Below are 16,987 nucleotides of genomic sequence, written 5' to 3'. Positions count from 1 at the left end.
TGAATATCTGGGAATCAATTATTCTGTTTGCTTTAAGACCAGTCATCTGGTCCAAGGCACAGAGAATGTCATTTGAAACACCACAAGCTGCCTCTCATCAATGAGTCCTTCACGTTCTTGAATCAAGCAGAATCACAGCTGAACTGCTCCGCTGTGAGACGTTATTTTGTCCCACCTTCCAGTTATGAGACCATTTTCCATCTGGAAGTAAACCACCCCAACACCTTTCAAGGTTTAATAGGCATTGCTCCTCGTCAGGCAATTAGATTCATATTCACGCTTCATTGAAAAAGAGATAACCCGAAGATCAAGTCCTACTCACCTTCTCTTGCCTGAAGATGGAGTCATGGCTGACAAAGGGGTTTTAATAGAAGATACACGGCCATCATCAAGTCCATCCTCTGCTCCTCCATCACCGTGTGGTACGCTGCAGCCACTGCCAAGGACAAGAGCAGTGTTACGAAGGACGCTCCCGCACCGCCTCCCTCTCGCCATCAGAGGGACCCCTCTCCCGAGTACTAACTGGTTTCGAACTCCATCTCCCATCATGCTTCACACCTGGGACTGATTCCACAACACCACTGATGACACACACACCTGCACCTCATTGACACACACACCTGCACCTCATTGACATACACACAAAAGCCACTGACACCCACACACTCACTGCGAAGTCTTGATTCTGCCCCGGCTGTCATTTCTGAGCGTTTTCTCCTTGTCTTGATCCCTGTTTATTGACCCCGGACCGTACTGCTGATTGCTCTCTGCCTGCCCCGACCCCTGCCTGCCCGCTGACTACGATCCTGTCTGCTCTACGTTGCCCTGTCTGCTGTCATTGCCTCTGCCTGTCTGATGCTCTAATAAAAACCTGCGAATGGATCCCTCCGAATCCGGCGTCTCCTTACAGAAGACTTCGCCACTCACAGATCCAGCAGGCCTCGTACACCTGTCTTCGGAGCTCTCCGCTCAAGCCACCCAGCTGGCCCAGCACCACCATCAGCTACAGCGTCTGACCACCCTCACCGAGGAACTAGTGCACGCACTATACGGGCTACGGGTATCAGCAGACGCCACGCCACCGAATCCTCCTCCCAATGCCTCCCCAGCGACCGTAAACCATTCTATTAATCCTCGTCTGGCTCTTCCGGAAAAGTTTGATGGCACTGCTGTAAAATGTAGAGGCTTTCTTCACCAATGCACACTCTTCGTCGACAAACAACCCTCGATGTATCCAACGGATTCGAGTCGGATAGCTTTCATCAGCTCGCTACTCACCGGGAGGGCGTTGGAGTGGGCGACCGCCGTCTGGAGACCCGACGGATCCGCGTTCCCCACGTTCACCAACTTCCTGCTACAGTTCCGCAACGTGTTCGAACACCCCACTGAATGCGGGGATGCCGGGGAGCAGCTGCTCGAACTGACCCAGGGGAGGAGAACCGCAGCTGAGTATTCCTTATCTTTCCGCACACTCGCTGCGCAAACCAACTGGGTCGAGGACACATTGAAGACCCTGTTTCGCAAAGGTTTATCTGCCGAACTACAATCGGAGCTGGCCTGTCGGGACGAGGGAAGAGGGTTGGACGAATACATTAACCTGGCCATTCAAATCGACAACTTGATTCGTTCACGGCGTCCTAACCGGTATCCACCCCGGCTCACACGGGAGACCTCCGCCACACCTGAACCCATGCAACTAGGCGTCACTCGCCTCACTCAGGAGGAACGTGAACGCCGCTTGCAGAAACATCTGTGTCTCTACTGCGGACAGACCGGACACCTGCGGGCCGCCTGCCCAGTACGTCCTCCTAACGATCCCCAATCGGTGAGTGCGATTCCCAAATCTAGCACACTAAATTCCTGCTTCATTCTACCCATTCGTTTGCTGGTTCGGGGCAAAGTTATCCCAACCACAGCGCTACTGGACTCTGGGGCCGCGGGGAATTTCATGTCACGTGAGTTTGCCACTAACCACCAGTTGAGGTTTAATTCTTGTGGTTCCTCCCTCACAGTGGAGGCGCTAGACGGCCGACCGCTAGGGGAGGGGAGAGTACAACACCTCACCGAAGAGATCAACATGCACGTCGGTGCACTACATTCGGAGAGGATCAAGTTCTACGTTATCCAGGCTCGCAACCACTCTGTGATTTTGGGCCTGCCCTGGCTACGCACCCATAACCCACACATCTCCTGGAGAGAGAATCAGATCACACAATGGGACACTTCATGTCACAACCACTGCCTAACCAGGGTACCCCGTGCACCCCATCACCCTCCAGAACCCGTCAACCCCGGGTCAACAGAACAGAATCTGCCACCCGAATACGCCGACCTCGTTGAGGCCTTCTGCAAGAGGAGGGCTGCTCAACTCCCCGAACATCGTCCAATCGACTGTGCCATAGACCTACTGCCAGGCACCTCTCCCCCCAAGGGGAGAATATTCCCTCTGTCACAACCCGAGTCACAAGCGATGAGGAACTACATCGAGGAGGAATTAGCGAAGGGGTTTCTTCGACCATCAACGTCACCGGCAGCGGCCGGGTTTTTCTTCGTTAAGAAAAAGGATGGATCCCTTCGCCCCTGCATCGATTATCGTGGACTTAATGACATCACTGTCAAGTATCGATACCCTCTGCCTCTCGTCCCAGCCGCCCTAGAACAACTCCGTCAAGCCCGATACTACACCAAACTAGACCTACGCAACGCATACAACCTGATTCGCATCCGTGAGGGTGACGAGTGGAAGACGGCATTCTCCACCACTAGCGGGCACTACGAATACCTGGTCATGCCGTTCGGCCTAGCGAACAGCCCATCCGTGTTCCAGTCCTTCATGAATGACATCTTCCGTGACATGCTGGAGAAATGGGTCATCGTCTACATCGACGACATACTGGTCTACTCCACCTCCATGGAGGAACACATCCAACATGTCCGACTTGTCCTGGAAAGACTCATTCAACACCAGCTCTATGCCAAAGCAGAGAAATGCGAGTTCCACCAGACCAGAACTGCATTTTTGGGGTATATAATCAGTCAGGAGGGGGTGGCCATGGACGAGAGGAAGGTTACGGCAGTGGCGAACTGGCCAGTGCCCCACACGGTGAAGGAACTGCAACGATTCCTGGGGTTCGCGAATTTCTATCGAAGATTCATCCGAAACTTCAGCACAGTGGCTGCTCCCCTAACCACCCTGACCAAGCGCCACACGCACCGCATCAACTGGTCCCAGGAGGCACAACACGCCTTCGACGAGCTACGGTCACGGTTCACCTCAGCACCCCTCCTGCGACACCCCAACCCCGAGCTCCAATTCATAGTGGAGGTCGACGCCTCCAACACCGGAGTAGGGGCCATTCTCTCCCAGCGTCAAGGCACACCCGCCAGGATGTTCCCATGCGCCTACTTCTCTCGCAAACTAACCCCAGCCGAACGTAACTACGATGTGGGCAATCGTGAGTTACTGGCCATGAAACTGGCACTCGAGGAGTGGCGGCACTGGTTGGAGGGAGCGAACCAGCCATTCATCATTCTAACCGATCACAAGAATCTCGAATACCTTCGCTCCGCTAAACGTTTGGAACCCCGGCAAGCCAGATGGGCCCTCTTCTTCACGAGATTCCAGTTCACGGTAACCTATCGACCAGGCTCCAAGAATACGAAGGCCGGCGCCCTCTCTCGCCAGACCGAGGGAGTTCCACCCACTGCAAGGGATAACATTATCCCGGAAAGCTTGCTCGTGGCGCCGGTTCAATGGGACATCATCACGGAGATCGAGCAGCTGAACCTTCGTCAAGCACCTCCCCCTGAATGTCCCGCAAATCTCCTCTTTGTCCCTGAGACGCTACGTTCACGACTCCTCGATCAGGTGCACTCGACCCCAAGCTCCGGACACCCCGGTATCACCGCCACAATTCAGCTCCTCAAGAACCGCTTCTGGTGGCCCACTCTGACTCCTGACACCACCCGACACGTGCAGAACTGCGCAAACTGCGCCACCTCCAAAAACCCCAGACAATTACCAGCCGGCCTACTAACACCACTACCCATACCCCAACGACCCTGGTCCCACATTGCCATAGACTTCATCACCGACCTACCCGCATCGCAGGGACATACCACCATCCTCACCATCGTGGACCGATTCTCCAAGGCCTGCCGACTCGTCCCACTACCCAAACTTCCCACAGCACTAGCCACTGCGGAACTGCTCTGCAACCAGGTCTTCCGTTTCTACGGACTACCGGAGGACATAGTGTCAGACCGGGGACCCCAATTCACCTCCAGAGTATGGTCCGCCTTCTTCCAACGCCTCAACGTTAACGTCAGCCTCACCTCCGGTTACCACCCACAATCCAATGGGCAGACTGAGCGTCTGAACCAGGACGTTATCCGTTTCCTCCGCTCATACTGCCAGCGACAACAGACGGAGTGGAGCAGATATCTATTCTGGGCCGAATACGCCCAGAATTCGCTGGTCAAACCCGCCACGGGCATCACCCCGTTCCAATGCGTCTTGGGCTTTCAGCCACCGCTATTCCCGTGGTCAGGGGAGCCCACTAACCTACCATCCGTTACAGAGTGGTTGCAGAGAAGCGAGGAGACTTGGAACCAGGCCCACACTCACCTCCTCCACGCCGTTAGACGCCAGGAAGGTCAGGCCAACCGTCGCCGTCGTCCTGGTCCCCAGTACGTTCCCGGAGAGTGGGTCTGGCTCTCCACCAAAGACCTCCGACTTCGACTCCCATGTCGCAAGCTCAGCCCCAGGTATGAGGGTCCATTTCAAATTAAGAAGCAAATTACCCCTGTATCCTTTCGATTAGACCTACCCGCCAACTACCGTATTTCCCCTACATTCCATGTCTCCCTGCTAAAACCTGCCGATGGCCCGAGAGGAGCGCGGGAGGAGAGATCCACGTCACAACCTCCCCCCGCCATCCTGGTCGACGGTGAGGAGGCTTACCGTGTGCATGAGCTGCTCGACTCCAGACGCCGGGGCAAGACCCTCCAATATCTGGTGGACTGGGAGGGGTTCGGTCCGGAGGAGCGATCCTGGGCCGACGCTAAGGACATCCTTGGCCCCACACTCACGGAGGAGTTTCATCGCGCACACCCGGAGAAGCCGGCCCCTCGTCCCCGCGGAAGACCTCGGCGCCGCGTATCTCTTCGCGTCAGGAGCCGCTCACAGGGGGGGGGCTCTGTTACGAAGGACGCTCCCGCACCGCCTCCCTCTCGCCATCGGAGGGACCCCTCTCCCGAGTACTAACTGGTTTCGAACTCCATCTCCCATCATGCTTCACACCTGGGACTGATTCCACAACACCACTGATGACACACACACCTGCACCTCATTGACACACACACCTGCACCTCATTGACATACACACAAAAGCCACTGACACCCACACACTCACTGCGAAGTCTTGATTCTGCCCCAGCTGATATTTCTGAGCGTTTTCTCCTTGTCTTGATCCCTGTTTATTGACCCCGGACCGTACTGCTGATTGCTCTCTGCCTGCCCCGACCCCTGCCTGCCCGCTGACTACGATCCTGTCTGCTCTACGTTGCCCTGTCTGCTGTCATTGCCTCTGCCTGTCTGATGCTCTAATAAAAACCTGCGAATGGATCCCTCCGAATCCGGCGTCTCCTTACAGGCAGGTTGCAGCGTGTCATCCGCTCTGCAGAGAGGGTGATTGCCTGGAATCTGCCGTCTCTCCAGGACTTGTTCGCTTCCAGGACTTTGAAGCGGGCCAAAAAGATTGTAGCTGACCCCTCTCACCCCGGACATGAACTGTTTGTGCCCCATCCATCCGGCAGGAGGCTGAGGTCCATCAGGACTAAGACCTCCCGCCACACAAACAGTTTCTTCCCTTTGGCAGTCAGGCTCATCAACAGAGCCCGCCCCCCCCCCCTGACTGACTCTCACTCCCATGTTCATTCACTTTGTCACTTTCACTTGTCACTTTGTTTAGCTGGTGCACTTTATCTTTATTTCTAATTTTATCTTTATCTCTTCTTACTTACTAACCCATAGCTTTAGCTTTAGTGTACTAACCCATAGCATATATTTTATTATACTTTTATTTTTATCTTATTGCTGCCCTATGTTGTCATTATTGTACTGTCTTCCGTCATACACCAACCGCCAAGACAATTTCCATGTATGTCCAACATATAATGGCAATAAACGTTTCCTGATTCCTGAAGATATATCGGCACAGGTAGGGTCAACACCGATCATTGCTTTCCGCTCAAAACCACCCCTCAGCTCAGCACAACTGACACTCAAAAAACTCAAAAGCCATTGCTCGCCTGAGAGAGTTGTTGAGATTGCATGTGTGGGATGGGGTTGTTCCTCCCTCCTCGGCTGGCTCTAATAACTCTGGCATGCTTTCTCCCTGTGGACAAAATATTGAGGTCTTCTGGAAATTATTTAAAGGTTACAAACATGTCGAGTTGATTGGATTTAGCACATTCCCCACTGAAAGACGGTGTAATGTAATCTAACACACTGTGAATTGTACGCCTGTGTTGTGTGTGTGTCTGCAAGATAGGAGAACATGTGCCACTCCAGCGTTCCCATTGGATGATATTTCAGTCACGTGAGACAATGCGGAAGCGGACCATTTTCAGACAAAAACAAAACAGCCGTGGGTGTCGTTGAGTTATTCAATCGGGTCTGACGTTGTTCGGCCATCGTGGAGTTGTTTCACAAGCTGTACCGCATCATTCGACAGCTACACCCGGTGTTTGGAACGATGCTGAACGCCGCCGCCGCGGAGAGGAACAAGGAGCCCATCCTGGCAGCGCTCCGGGACAGCGTGAACACGGGGAGGTCCCTGCAGGCTCTGGAGATCTCCTCCGGTACCGGGCAGCACGTCACACACTTCGCTCAGGCCCTGCGGAATATTATCTGGCAGCCTTCAGAGTATGACCCGCAGTCTCTTACCAGGTAAACGCGTTGTTGGTGTTCAGTTAGTGAAAAAAAAGGTACCGTATAAACTCGGTTATTTACGGGATTGATCATAGTTTCTGCGTAGTCCACTTGAAACAGAGGCAACGGCCATTAGACTCGGTTATAACGGTTGTTCATCTGATACTACTGGTGCATAACTGTTTTGTTGGATGGTGCTTGCCTTCACAATAATGCCTTTTGTTCCTATTCTTAGTATCGAAGCTTACAGAGCCCACTACCAGCTGCACAATGTGAGGCCTGCCATCCACCTGGATGCTTCTCTGCCCTATCAGTACTGGGGAGGCATTCAGCCAGAGAGCCTGGATCTGGTAGTCAACATCAATATGATGCACATTTCCCCGATGGCTTGCACTGAAGTAAGAACAAATGCCTATATCATCACGTATCTAACCCAAAAAGGTCCCTGATTTAATGTGTGATAATTTGATAAATTTCACATTGGTAATACCGTACGCACTAAAGCACAAAATAAACTGAAATGTTAGAACATCACATACATTGTACACAGTTTCTCTCAATTAGAGAATAATGCAAGAGGTGAAGACTTAAATATATAAATGCACCACAAAATGTTCTTTTTGCTCGGGGGTTCTCCCAGTGGGTAAAGCCACAATCCTACACAAAAATATTGGTTTTAATCTCTGAGGAGGATCCCAACCCCACCGCATGTGATACATTTTATTTTCTAGGGTTTATTCAAAGGAGCTGGAGTAGTGCTGAAGCCACAAGGCCTTCTATTCACATATGGCGTGAGTAGAAAAAGCATGTTGTTATAAATTCATGGTATGTTATTATAAAATCTAAACATACAATGTCAATAAATGCTAAATACCAAACTTTGTTGTTACCCTCAGCCATATGCAGTGAATGGTCAGATCACCCCTCAAAGTAATATTGACTTTGACTACAGCCTACGGCAGAGGTAAAGTGTTTTTTGAATCTTTGTCATGAGTAGGGAAGTTAATTCTTTTATAGAGAGATTTGAAAATAATGGAGTTGTTTTCTTGTCATGGGCAGTCATGGATTTCACATTGACATGCACTAGCATTCATCTGCTTTGCGTAAGAGAGAATAGTATTGTATAGATAATCATGAAATGACTTGTTTTTTCATCCATTCAATAAATAATGCAACTGTGGCTGTGGTGTATATTATAACGCTATTTTTTTTTTAATCCTACAGAAACTCAGAATGGGGACTCAGGGATATCGCCCTCCTCAGTTGTACAGCACAAAAAAATGGTTTATTCCTGGAGAGAATGGCAAGTGAACACATTGTTTGATCACACAATAGAATTTGTTTCCCTTAAAATACAAAAAGAAACTTTAACAATGCAGTTATGGTAATGTTAGCCTAACAATGGATGATTTCAAATATTTTCTTTTCTAGGTGGACATGCCTGCAAACAACAAGTGTCTTCTGTTCCGGAAGGAAAGTTTGGTGTGAAGAATCTTCTGGTTCCTCCTCTGGGTGCAGACCAGTATTGGAGCAGGATGGTCAAAACGCCTTAACTTACACTTGAAACTCAGATACATTGCCAAATTTTCTAGAACTTTTAAGGAATTGTTTCCCCATATTTAAAAACAGGGTGAAACAGATGAAGATGTTTGATGCAAACTAAAATGTTGTAATGCATTATATAGTATTCTGTATTGCACTCCTGAGAAAAACTGCTCACTGATATGCTGTCTTTAGATAATTTGCTTTTTTACAGTCAACTACTCTCTTTTCTTCATTCAGCGTGAAGACTTTAAGTAAAACTAAGTTAGAAGAAGTGCTTTGCAAACAGGACTATTTAAGCATCAATGTGCTGCACATTAGATCTTGAAATCACATGTAACAAAATAAAAGCTATATAAAACACCTATATGACTAGTATAAAGAGCCCCGTATAAAATGAACATAATACAATAAAACAGAACTCATCCTTGTATTTTTTTTAAATGTCTATTCGTTTAGCATCACCAGCTAGGCATTTTTGTTGATTAACTTGTGTGGCTGCTACATTATTTTTTTTTTAGAAACGCATGACAAAAAGCATATCTATATTTTAACTAATTTCTAATAACATTTCATTGATATTGATGGACTTGCAACACACCTGGAATGTACCTCAACCTGTGTTGAAATGAATATATATTGTACATGCAAATTATATCTCATATCTACATTAACAAATAAGTCATTTGTGTCATTTGATATAGAACTGTATTAAATATCAGTTTCCAATTCTAATGTCCCTATTCAGTGCTAAAGGTCAAAGTGACCACAGTCCCGTGACTTTTACAATACCGCACAGGTCATTTTATTCAGGACCTCACGTAGCTTCTTTAGTCTGCGTTCAGTTATGGCTCTGACATAGCTGTCGGATTGGATGATGGCCATGCCGTCCTGCACTACACCCATCACCAGCAGAGGGTTTTCCTCCATGGTGATGTTGGGACAGGGACAGCTCCAGTCTATCTTGGCAATAGTCACCTCTAGGTGTTTGGTATTGAAGAAAGTCAACCCCATCTTTTCATCTCTCAGGACTTCCTCCAAGCTAAAGCGGGCCAACCCCGAGTCCAGATCCTCCACCAGCTCTGTCAGCCGGCCCACAATAGCAAAGTCGCTCCTGCACAAGCTGGGCACCATTTTCCCCTTCACTCGACAGGTCTTACACGGTTTCTTTTTGGGCTGTGGGCAGTTTGCCTCACACTCCTTTTTGGTGCTGAAGCTGTTGGCGTTTCCATGGCAGCCACCATAAGCGTAGGCCTGGCACTGTTTCAAGATGGAATTCCAGGCCCAACGTGGCTCCCAAGATTTACAAGGGCCCTGGACAGCAGGCAGGAAGCAGATGCCCGTCCCTTCCCTCTGACAGGAAGCCTTACACTCCTCATAGGTCTCAAATCGGTTGCGGCTGTCGTCGCATCCACCGTTGGTGAAGGCCATGCAGGAGCCCTGCTTGCTGTCATAGTACCAGTCCACGTGACGCTCCCCACTGCACACTCTCATGTCTACTTCGGCGTGGCAGTCTGCTGGCGAGAATGGTTTTCCCATGGGCATCTCAGGATCTTCGGAGAAATCATCGCCGGCCCGGCGGATGACAGACAGCGGGTAGTCCGCGCGAAGAACCCCAGCGGAATTCCGTGCGATGCACGTGTAGATGCCCGTGTCCCACACCTGGGCGTTGTAAATCACAAGCTGACCGATGTTGGTGATAACTACATTGCCATACATCTGGTCAGGCCTCATTACAAGCTGCTCGCGCCGTTCGTTCCGTTTCTCCCAAGTTACATCAGGCCTGGGGGCTCCCACGACGTCGCAGTGGAAGCTGACTGTGCCTCCGACGTAGACGGACTGGTGGTGAGGGTTGGAGTACAGCGCGGGGGGCACGGGGTCCTCCTGGGACGATGTCGGAGTTGGGTTAGCCGTAGTGTCCCGGGGCAGTGGACTGGTGTGGGGCCCGGCCAGGTAAAAGCGACAGGGGACCACCGTTAAAGTCACCCCACGAATGCAGGCCTCCGCGTCCATGTAGCAGCGGTTGAAGTATGTGAGGCCATCCGAAGCGCACGTGAAGTTGGGCTCTTTCTCGCACCGGTCCTGGCACTTGCAGATGGGCTGTCCTTCCCAGATGTCACAGGTTGCTCCCTGCTGGCTGCAAATGAAGTCCTCACAGGTGGCTGTGGAGTTGGGGGCATTATTTCCGTCTCCTCCTGCCTCCCCGTCTGGCTGGGCAGGGGTGCCATCGGAGAAACGTGCAGCCACGCAGCTGTTGAGACCACACACGTTGGTGCAGCATTTCTCAAAATCAGCACAGTCCTGCACAAACATAATGCGCACACACAGAACTTATGAATGAAGACCATCATGTAAAAAAAATCACACCAAATGAATTAATGATCATCAGTAAAATACTAATAAGGATAAGATAAATAACACTACCTCATCGACGTTGCATTCTCTTTCGCAGGTGCTTTGCGCATCAACCCAGAGATTGGAATTCAGCTTATTGGGACAAAATCCTTCGTGTTCAACTGTGGATCCTGCATCACTTGAACAAAAAGAAAGTTCTGGAAATGTGCAAACCAGGAGGAGCACCAAATACGGACGTATCCATCCTTTTACTAGTTTATTTACGTCGGGCGCATTATTCCAACGTTTACGCTGCAAAGCCTCGAAAAGTTGTAGAGGGATTTTATACATTATTGCTTTTTTGCATAAGTCGCCAACCGGGTAAATCCATTCCTCCTACAGGGGTTCAAATCTGAAATATGTCCACGGCCGATGTGTAATTGCTATCGTCCGTTTTGCACGTAAACATCGAGGAAATTAGCTCGCCCTGCGCCAAGAGGAGAGTTGTTGCAATTCCAAAGAACGAGACGAGTTCCCACGTGCTGGACTGAACAGAACAAATATCCAAGACGACGCGCGCAAAATGCAGCTCGGTTGCATGCAATATTTGCCGCTTTAACCAAAAACCCTCGCAACAACGGGCCAACTCTCATTCAGGTCGATTTCCCCTAACAGCGAGCGAGTGTGCACAATGAGAGAGAGAGACGCAACATCAGCCTTTCAGAGTATGAATGGAGGTGGAAAGGGCAGCCCCTCTGACCGCCCCCACGGTCCTCCAGTGTCTGACACTCTGACGGAGCGGCACCATGCGCTAAGCAACTGGACAAACATTGTAAAAACATCAAAGGAAACTTTGGGTCGTGGTGGCAAGCTGTCGCAACAACCGTGCGCACGGTGCTACGCGTTCCGGTGAGAAGTCCAACGTTAAACGTGTCCAGACGGTACTTACAGAGGTGCCTTTCACAAGTGAGGTAATGGGCCGGTGAAGCGGGCGGTTCTTTGGCATTGATTAAATGGCTCCATAGGTTTTGCACACACAGAGCCTTTGGGCGGACAAAGCTTTTCTTCCAAAAAATCAAGGAGGGTTAAAAAGAAAAAAGACAAAAAAGCGGAAAGTGTGAAAACCAAACACGGGGCGTGTCGCATCGCGTCTGGTGGCAAAAACGTGTTGTTCACGTCCTTCGTGTCTAGACGTCGCTCATTCACACGGAGCTCAGAGATGCCACGGTCAGGTGGGAAGGCGTAAAGCGCCACATTTTCAATGGTGTGCGACTCATCTTTGTCCCCGGCGCAGCGTCCGGGCGATGGGAAGCTTTTCTTTAAGAGTGACCCCTGCAACCTTTGGGTGACTTTTGACCGCGTTGTATTTATGCGCCAGAGCGACGCGCCCGGTGATCCCAAACTGCCCAATACCTAGAGAGCGGCTAATCAATTCATACCCCCCCCCCTCCCAAACGGGGGTTTTATTGCACTCAAACGGGGTTGGACAAAGGGGTTCCAAAAATATTCCCACAATTCCGGACAAAGATAAATGAACGGATCACCATTGCGTCACAGCGTAGGAGCCGTAGGAGCAGAAAGTGAACCTTTACCATTTATTTGGTTGGGTGACTGTGTCCGTGGTTACAAAGTTATAATTTATTCCATATCCAAAACATTAGAAATATTTACATAAAGTGCTTTAAATGTTCCGTGAGCCGTGGTGGAGAGGACACGCACTATATGACTTCGAGGAGCCTATCACAGACATGGACACTGGGAATGTTGAAGAGGTGGAAAGGAAACTGACCATTTCTGTCAGATAAAAAATATTTGAGTAGATTTCATTAACCAAAACATTTAATTTAGACTTGGAAGTTCTAATTGGCATTATAATGTTCTCTACCATAAACAACCATTTAAATCCCTCCTAATGGACACAAATTAATCACAGGGTAAGATAAATGAAGTAATTTATAGTAAGAATATCCAACGTTAATAAAAAATATCACAATAGCAGATGTGACCTTCAGCCTCTGATTTTTACAGTTTTTACAAATGTAACCACGTGGCCACAGAAAAGAAAGCAGAGGACTCTTGTTTTACATTCAGAAATACATTGTATATAAATAAAACATCCAACAAGCACTCATTGTTAAAAAGCTTACAAACTCCTTAAGGACAAAGACACGATTACAACCCCTTCTGGAGGCATCTGCACATCTGAGCAATATCTGAGCAGCCCAATGGGTTGATAGATAGATGGTCCTGCTGGTGGAGGTTTAAACAAGTGAGATTTAGAGGCAAAAACGGCATGAGAAAGTGAACGAATGTCCAAACCGAAGACGGATGGAGATGGAGGTTGAATTCATTTGGGCTAAAATCCAGCGGCCGATTTTGCAGGTCAGCTTTAGATTGTGTAGTGCTAGGCTAAGTAGGACCTTGTGTTAACTCCAGTCTGTCTGGAGAACTTACCCTGCCGCTTTCATGACATTCAATTTAAAGAAATACGTTTTAAATAAGTAGCTTAGCAACGTTGAGGTTGCAAGATTTTTCCAAGGTAAACAGGAGCATAAGACACACAAATAGGTTTTACACAAAAGCAGGCCTCCCAGAACATTCAAGAGACGGGCACAAGAAGCTCCTTTCTGGGATTGATCACCAAACACAGACCAAAACAACTTGCACAAACAGCTTACATACAACTTTAAATACAATTTTCCATATTAAAAAAAGCTTGCCATTGTCCCACCAAGCGTTTGTAGTGTTAACAAGTGAGCCACAAACCTCGATTCACATCAGTTGGTCCCAGGGAAATCTGGTTCTATAGCTTAGATAAGGGGTAAACAGGCGTCCACAAGAGGGCACCAGCAAAGCCCAAAGACAACAGGAACCAATCCAACCCCCCAAGGCACTTCCCAAAGGTCAATGTGAGCTCACAGCAATATCCGTTTCCGGTAAAGACTGCTCGTGGATCTCCCTTAATGGCCTTGGAGGAACAACCTTTAATACGTGCCCCATGGAGGCAACAGAAAGTCCACTTATCACTATGAAATCTTACAGTTCCCCTTCGAGGATGACGACGAGTCTTTCGGGGGACTCTGTGGAGGCCTGAAGGACTTAGAGCGTTTCAGACTGTTGGCTTTGCTTCCGCCACCGCTGCCACCCGAGGCCGCACTGTTGGCCACCGAGTAGGAGCGTCCATGCATCATGACTGCGTTCATGCCGTTGGCCATGGAGAAAGACTTGAGGTGGGACTTGATGGCCACGGGGAGGGGCAGTTTGTCAATGAGGTGCACCGGTGTGCAGGAGACGATGGAACGGCAGCACAGATCTTGTAGGCTGAAGACTGTGGAACAACAAGACGGAAAAGGATTGTATAGGACTGGCTGTCATGTAACATGCCAACTCAAGTTTAACTGCAGGGGTGAGGCACATTGCTCTCTGACGCATCTTTTCAGCGTGCTCATGATCCGTTGTCTTTGGACGTCAATAAAAATATCATGTGGCGCACCGCAGTGTCTCCAGTGAGCTTGGATGTTAGCATCAGATAGCCATTTCAGTTGTGCTATGTACAGCAAGCTGAATCTGTCCCTAAATAAATGAATACCGTTGTGTGGACTTCAGTGATTCTAAACACTAGAACGTCATGACAATTAAAACTGTAATTGCTGAAAGCGCAGCATTATGAAAACAATTGACACTATTCGGTTGTTGAGAATATTAGTTGTTGTGCATTTCTACAACAAATTATGTTAATTTCACCGGCTGTGAATTTGGGGTGCAGCACTGATGAAATATTAACTGGATTTCTATTTGAGATGCAAGTTATTTTTTCTATTAAGAGGTGCTTATAGAATTGTTTTGGCTCAATAACTTAAGTACAACTAACACAGCTAGTTTGACTGTTAATGATAAAGTGAATCTACATCATATCCGCTTACCCGGAGGTGGGGTTGTAAAATGAAGAGGTAAATATTTCAAAAACGAAACAAATAAAACAATCTTTCTGCGAGAGCTATGAGGAAAAAAACAAAAACATTCCTAACGTGTTAGAAAACAAACGCAAGACAATTTTAACAAGCTCACCTCTGTTGGGCTTCCAGAATTTCTCCATCCCGTGCCTCATCAGCACAATGCGTGAAAGCTCTGTGAAAGATTCGATGACGTTGAAGTTGCACAGCGGACTGACCTCAAAGAAGGTCATGCTGTTCTTTTCTGCATAGGCCCTCGCCTGCTCCGTTGGCACCTGCCGCTTGAAAGCCAAGTGAAGACGATTTCCCACCAGGATTCTGGGTACACCTGGGGCATGCTGATGGAAACCAACAAATGGGAATCCAAATTGCTTCTATGTCATGTAAACCCAAATTCTGTTGCAGAATTGTTGTCCAAAACAGGATTTCCTGCAGCTGATGCACTAACTAATATACATTAATTTGTCTCGGGATGAAAGGACATAGACCCGTGGTAAACACAATTCCCGAGCACTTCCTCCATTTCTATGCCATTTCTTTGAATGGTGGTACCTCGTCAATTTCCCGTATCCAGCGGTCAATGCCATCAAACGACCAGCCGTTGGTGATGTCATACACAAGCAGGATGCCCTGTGGAATGAAAGCCAAACGTGTTGACACGTACACAGTGACACGACGATGAAGAAGAAAACAACTGCTCTATAGTGGTCACCTGGGCTCCACGAGAGTAAGACCTGAAGATGGTGCAGAACCTGCCCTGTCCCGATGTGTCCCTATGGAAGAGACAGGCGAGCATGTAAAGTTACGTACACTACGGGTTTGTATGTTGCTGTTGCCTTGATAATTCTACCTTGTTAAAGCACCCACCATAACTCTAGTTTAACTCTTCTCCCATCCAGCAGAATTGTGGTGGTCTTGTAATCAATCCCTGAGATTACACACAATTTAGTTAGTTCATGCAAGTCCAGGCTTTTTACTTCATTTCTAAGCGAAAGCTGAGGTAGTTACTCACCACTGCTGTAGGCATAGGGGGACTCTACTGATCCGTCTTGTAAACTGTCCAAGATTTCTCCTTTCCCAACGTCGCTGTCTCCAACCAAAAGGAATTTCAAGAGATAATCGTAACTCTTGACTGGACTACTCTGTGTGCCCATCATCCCACGCATTGAGACAGAGAGCTTTCGAAGCTCGCCCGATGTCCACTATTTCAGGGACAAGCCGGACGGCCCCGACACTGGAGGCTAAGGCTAGGCGGTCGCCGTTGACGTTAGCTCACAAGCTAGCTGGTGCAATAACCACGAATTAATAACACTAACTGCGTTCTTTGTGAAGTCAATCGTTTAAAAAACGATTAGTTCGGCAGGACAATATCGACTTAATTTTTAAAAGTGCGCCACTAGCACCTGAAACTCAGCCCGGACACGTCGACGTGACTTTATTGTTCACTTTAAAAATCAAAACAATCTGAACTAGCTGTTAGCTGCGTTGTTAGCTAGCATAGATAATAATATATTCTAGTGCCAACAGATGACACATAGGAATACGAAGCGGCTAAATCCCACATAAAGTAACAATCAGCCAAATGAAATACGATAGTTTCAACTTTGCTTTTAAAGAAAAAAGTCAATGAGGGCTAGTGAGCTCTAATGCACAACGTTTAGTCGAGTGGACTGCGTTGGAACTTCCTGGTATTGAGGTCACCGGCCACGTAACATCCGGGTTCCATTTAAACTATAAATACATCTTGTATTGCATTTATTTGTCGTATGAACTAAATTGATCTTTTGATTTTGGATCGCATCGAGATGTGTTTAGGATATCTCGAACGTTTTTTTGTCTTTATATTAATATTCCTCAATTGAAAGGACAATTCAATTAAATCTGCTGCGGGAATTCTAAGATAACTAAATCTTCAAAAAAATATATATTAATGTAGCATTTAATGCTATGTTATATCAAAATTGATACATTCATTTCAAATGGATCAACCAATTCAGTTTTAAGTGAAATGCCATTCTCCTGCACCGAGAATGTCAATGGCAGTGGGTGTTTTTAGTTTCAACCAGATTGTTTAAAAGTTCTAATTATGAATCTGGGTCATCAAAGACTACGTTTTTTAAAAGCTTTTTAGGATTTTAGTTAACCATTGATATACTGTTAAGACTGCAGTGCAGTCACATTATATTCATGTTTGATCTTGGCTGTGGGAGGATGCTTACACTCA

General features: G+C 48.1%; 3 protein-coding genes across 3 annotated transcripts; 1 reads left to right on the top strand and 2 right to left on the bottom strand.

Annotated features, from left to right (window-relative positions):
- Nucleotides 1–6,599: 6,599 nt before the first annotated feature.
- Nucleotides 6,600–8,841, top strand: mettl26 (methyltransferase like 26). Its single transcript, XM_037473079.2, has 6 exons — nt 6,600–6,952; nt 7,170–7,332; nt 7,666–7,725; nt 7,831–7,898; nt 8,159–8,237; nt 8,366–8,841. The coding sequence occupies exons 1-6, from the start codon at nt 6,759–6,761 to the stop codon at nt 8,420–8,422; spliced, it is 621 nt and encodes a 206-aa protein (XP_037328976.1). The 5' UTR covers nt 6,600–6,758; the 3' UTR covers nt 8,423–8,841.
- A 140-nt stretch (nt 8,842–8,981) lies between these two features.
- wfikkn1 (WAP, follistatin/kazal, immunoglobulin, kunitz and netrin domain containing 1) lies at nt 8,982–11,571 on the bottom strand. The gene is made up of 2 exons (XM_037473078.2): nt 10,901–11,571; nt 8,982–10,777 (listed from the first exon to the last, which is right to left on the bottom strand). The coding sequence occupies exons 1-2, from the start codon at nt 11,159–11,161 to the stop codon at nt 9,260–9,262; spliced, it is 1,779 nt and encodes a 592-aa protein (XP_037328975.2). The 5' UTR covers nt 11,162–11,571; the 3' UTR covers nt 8,982–9,259.
- Nucleotides 11,572–12,812: 1,241 nt separating this feature from the next.
- On the bottom strand, nt 12,813–16,460 carry LOC119218482 (ras-related protein Rab-40C-like). The gene is made up of 6 exons (XM_037472955.2): nt 15,776–16,460; nt 15,631–15,691; nt 15,476–15,536; nt 15,316–15,393; nt 14,879–15,101; nt 12,813–14,138 (listed from the first exon to the last, which is right to left on the bottom strand). The coding sequence occupies exons 1-6, from the start codon at nt 15,927–15,929 to the stop codon at nt 13,837–13,839; spliced, it is 879 nt and encodes a 292-aa protein (XP_037328852.1). The 5' UTR covers nt 15,930–16,460; the 3' UTR covers nt 12,813–13,836.
- Nucleotides 16,461–16,987: the final 527 nt, after the last annotated feature.

Source organism: Pungitius pungitius, chromosome 9, assembly GCF_949316345.1.
Source record: "Pungitius pungitius chromosome 9, fPunPun2.1, whole genome shotgun sequence".
NCBI lineage: Eukaryota > Metazoa > Chordata > Actinopteri > Perciformes > Gasterosteidae > Pungitius > Pungitius pungitius.
The sequence above is the reverse complement of the archived record's forward strand: the minus strand, read 5'-3'. Positions and strand labels throughout refer to the sequence as shown.

What these genes read in the sequence shown, in the direction of transcription:
- mettl26 (XM_037473079.2), top strand. Translation starts at nt 6,759, where the DNA reads ATGCTGAACGCCGCCGCCGCGGAGAGGAACAAGGAGCCCATCCTGGCA. An exon ending in CCCCGATGGCTTGCACTGAA is followed by an intron (nt 7,333 to 7,665) that starts GTAAGAACAAAT and finishes TTTATTTTCTAG; the next exon opens with GGTTTATTCAAAGGAGCTGG. An exon ending in GACTACAGCCTACGGCAGAG is followed by an intron (nt 7,899 to 8,158) that starts GTAAAGTGTTTT and finishes TTAATCCTACAG; the next exon opens with AAACTCAGAATGGGGACTCA.
- wfikkn1 (XM_037473078.2), bottom strand. Translation starts at nt 11,161, where the DNA reads ATGTATAAAATCCCTCTACAACTTTTCGAGGCTTTGCAGCGTAAACGT. An exon ending in GAGAATGCAACGTCGATGAG is followed by an intron (nt 10,778 to 10,900) that starts GTAGTGTTATTT and finishes ATGTTTGTGCAG; the next exon opens with GACTGTGCTGATTTTGAGAA.
- LOC119218482 (XM_037472955.2), bottom strand. Translation starts at nt 15,929, where the DNA reads ATGCGTGGGATGATGGGCACACAGAGTAGTCCAGTCAAGAGTTACGAT. An exon ending in AGAGTTAAACTAGAGTTATG is followed by an intron (nt 15,537 to 15,630) that starts GTGGGTGCTTTA and finishes TCTCTTCCATAG; the next exon opens with GGACACATCGGGACAGGGCA. An exon ending in GGATACGGGAAATTGACGAG is followed by an intron (nt 15,102 to 15,315) that starts GTACCACCATTC and finishes GGTTTCCATCAG; the next exon opens with CATGCCCCAGGTGTACCCAG.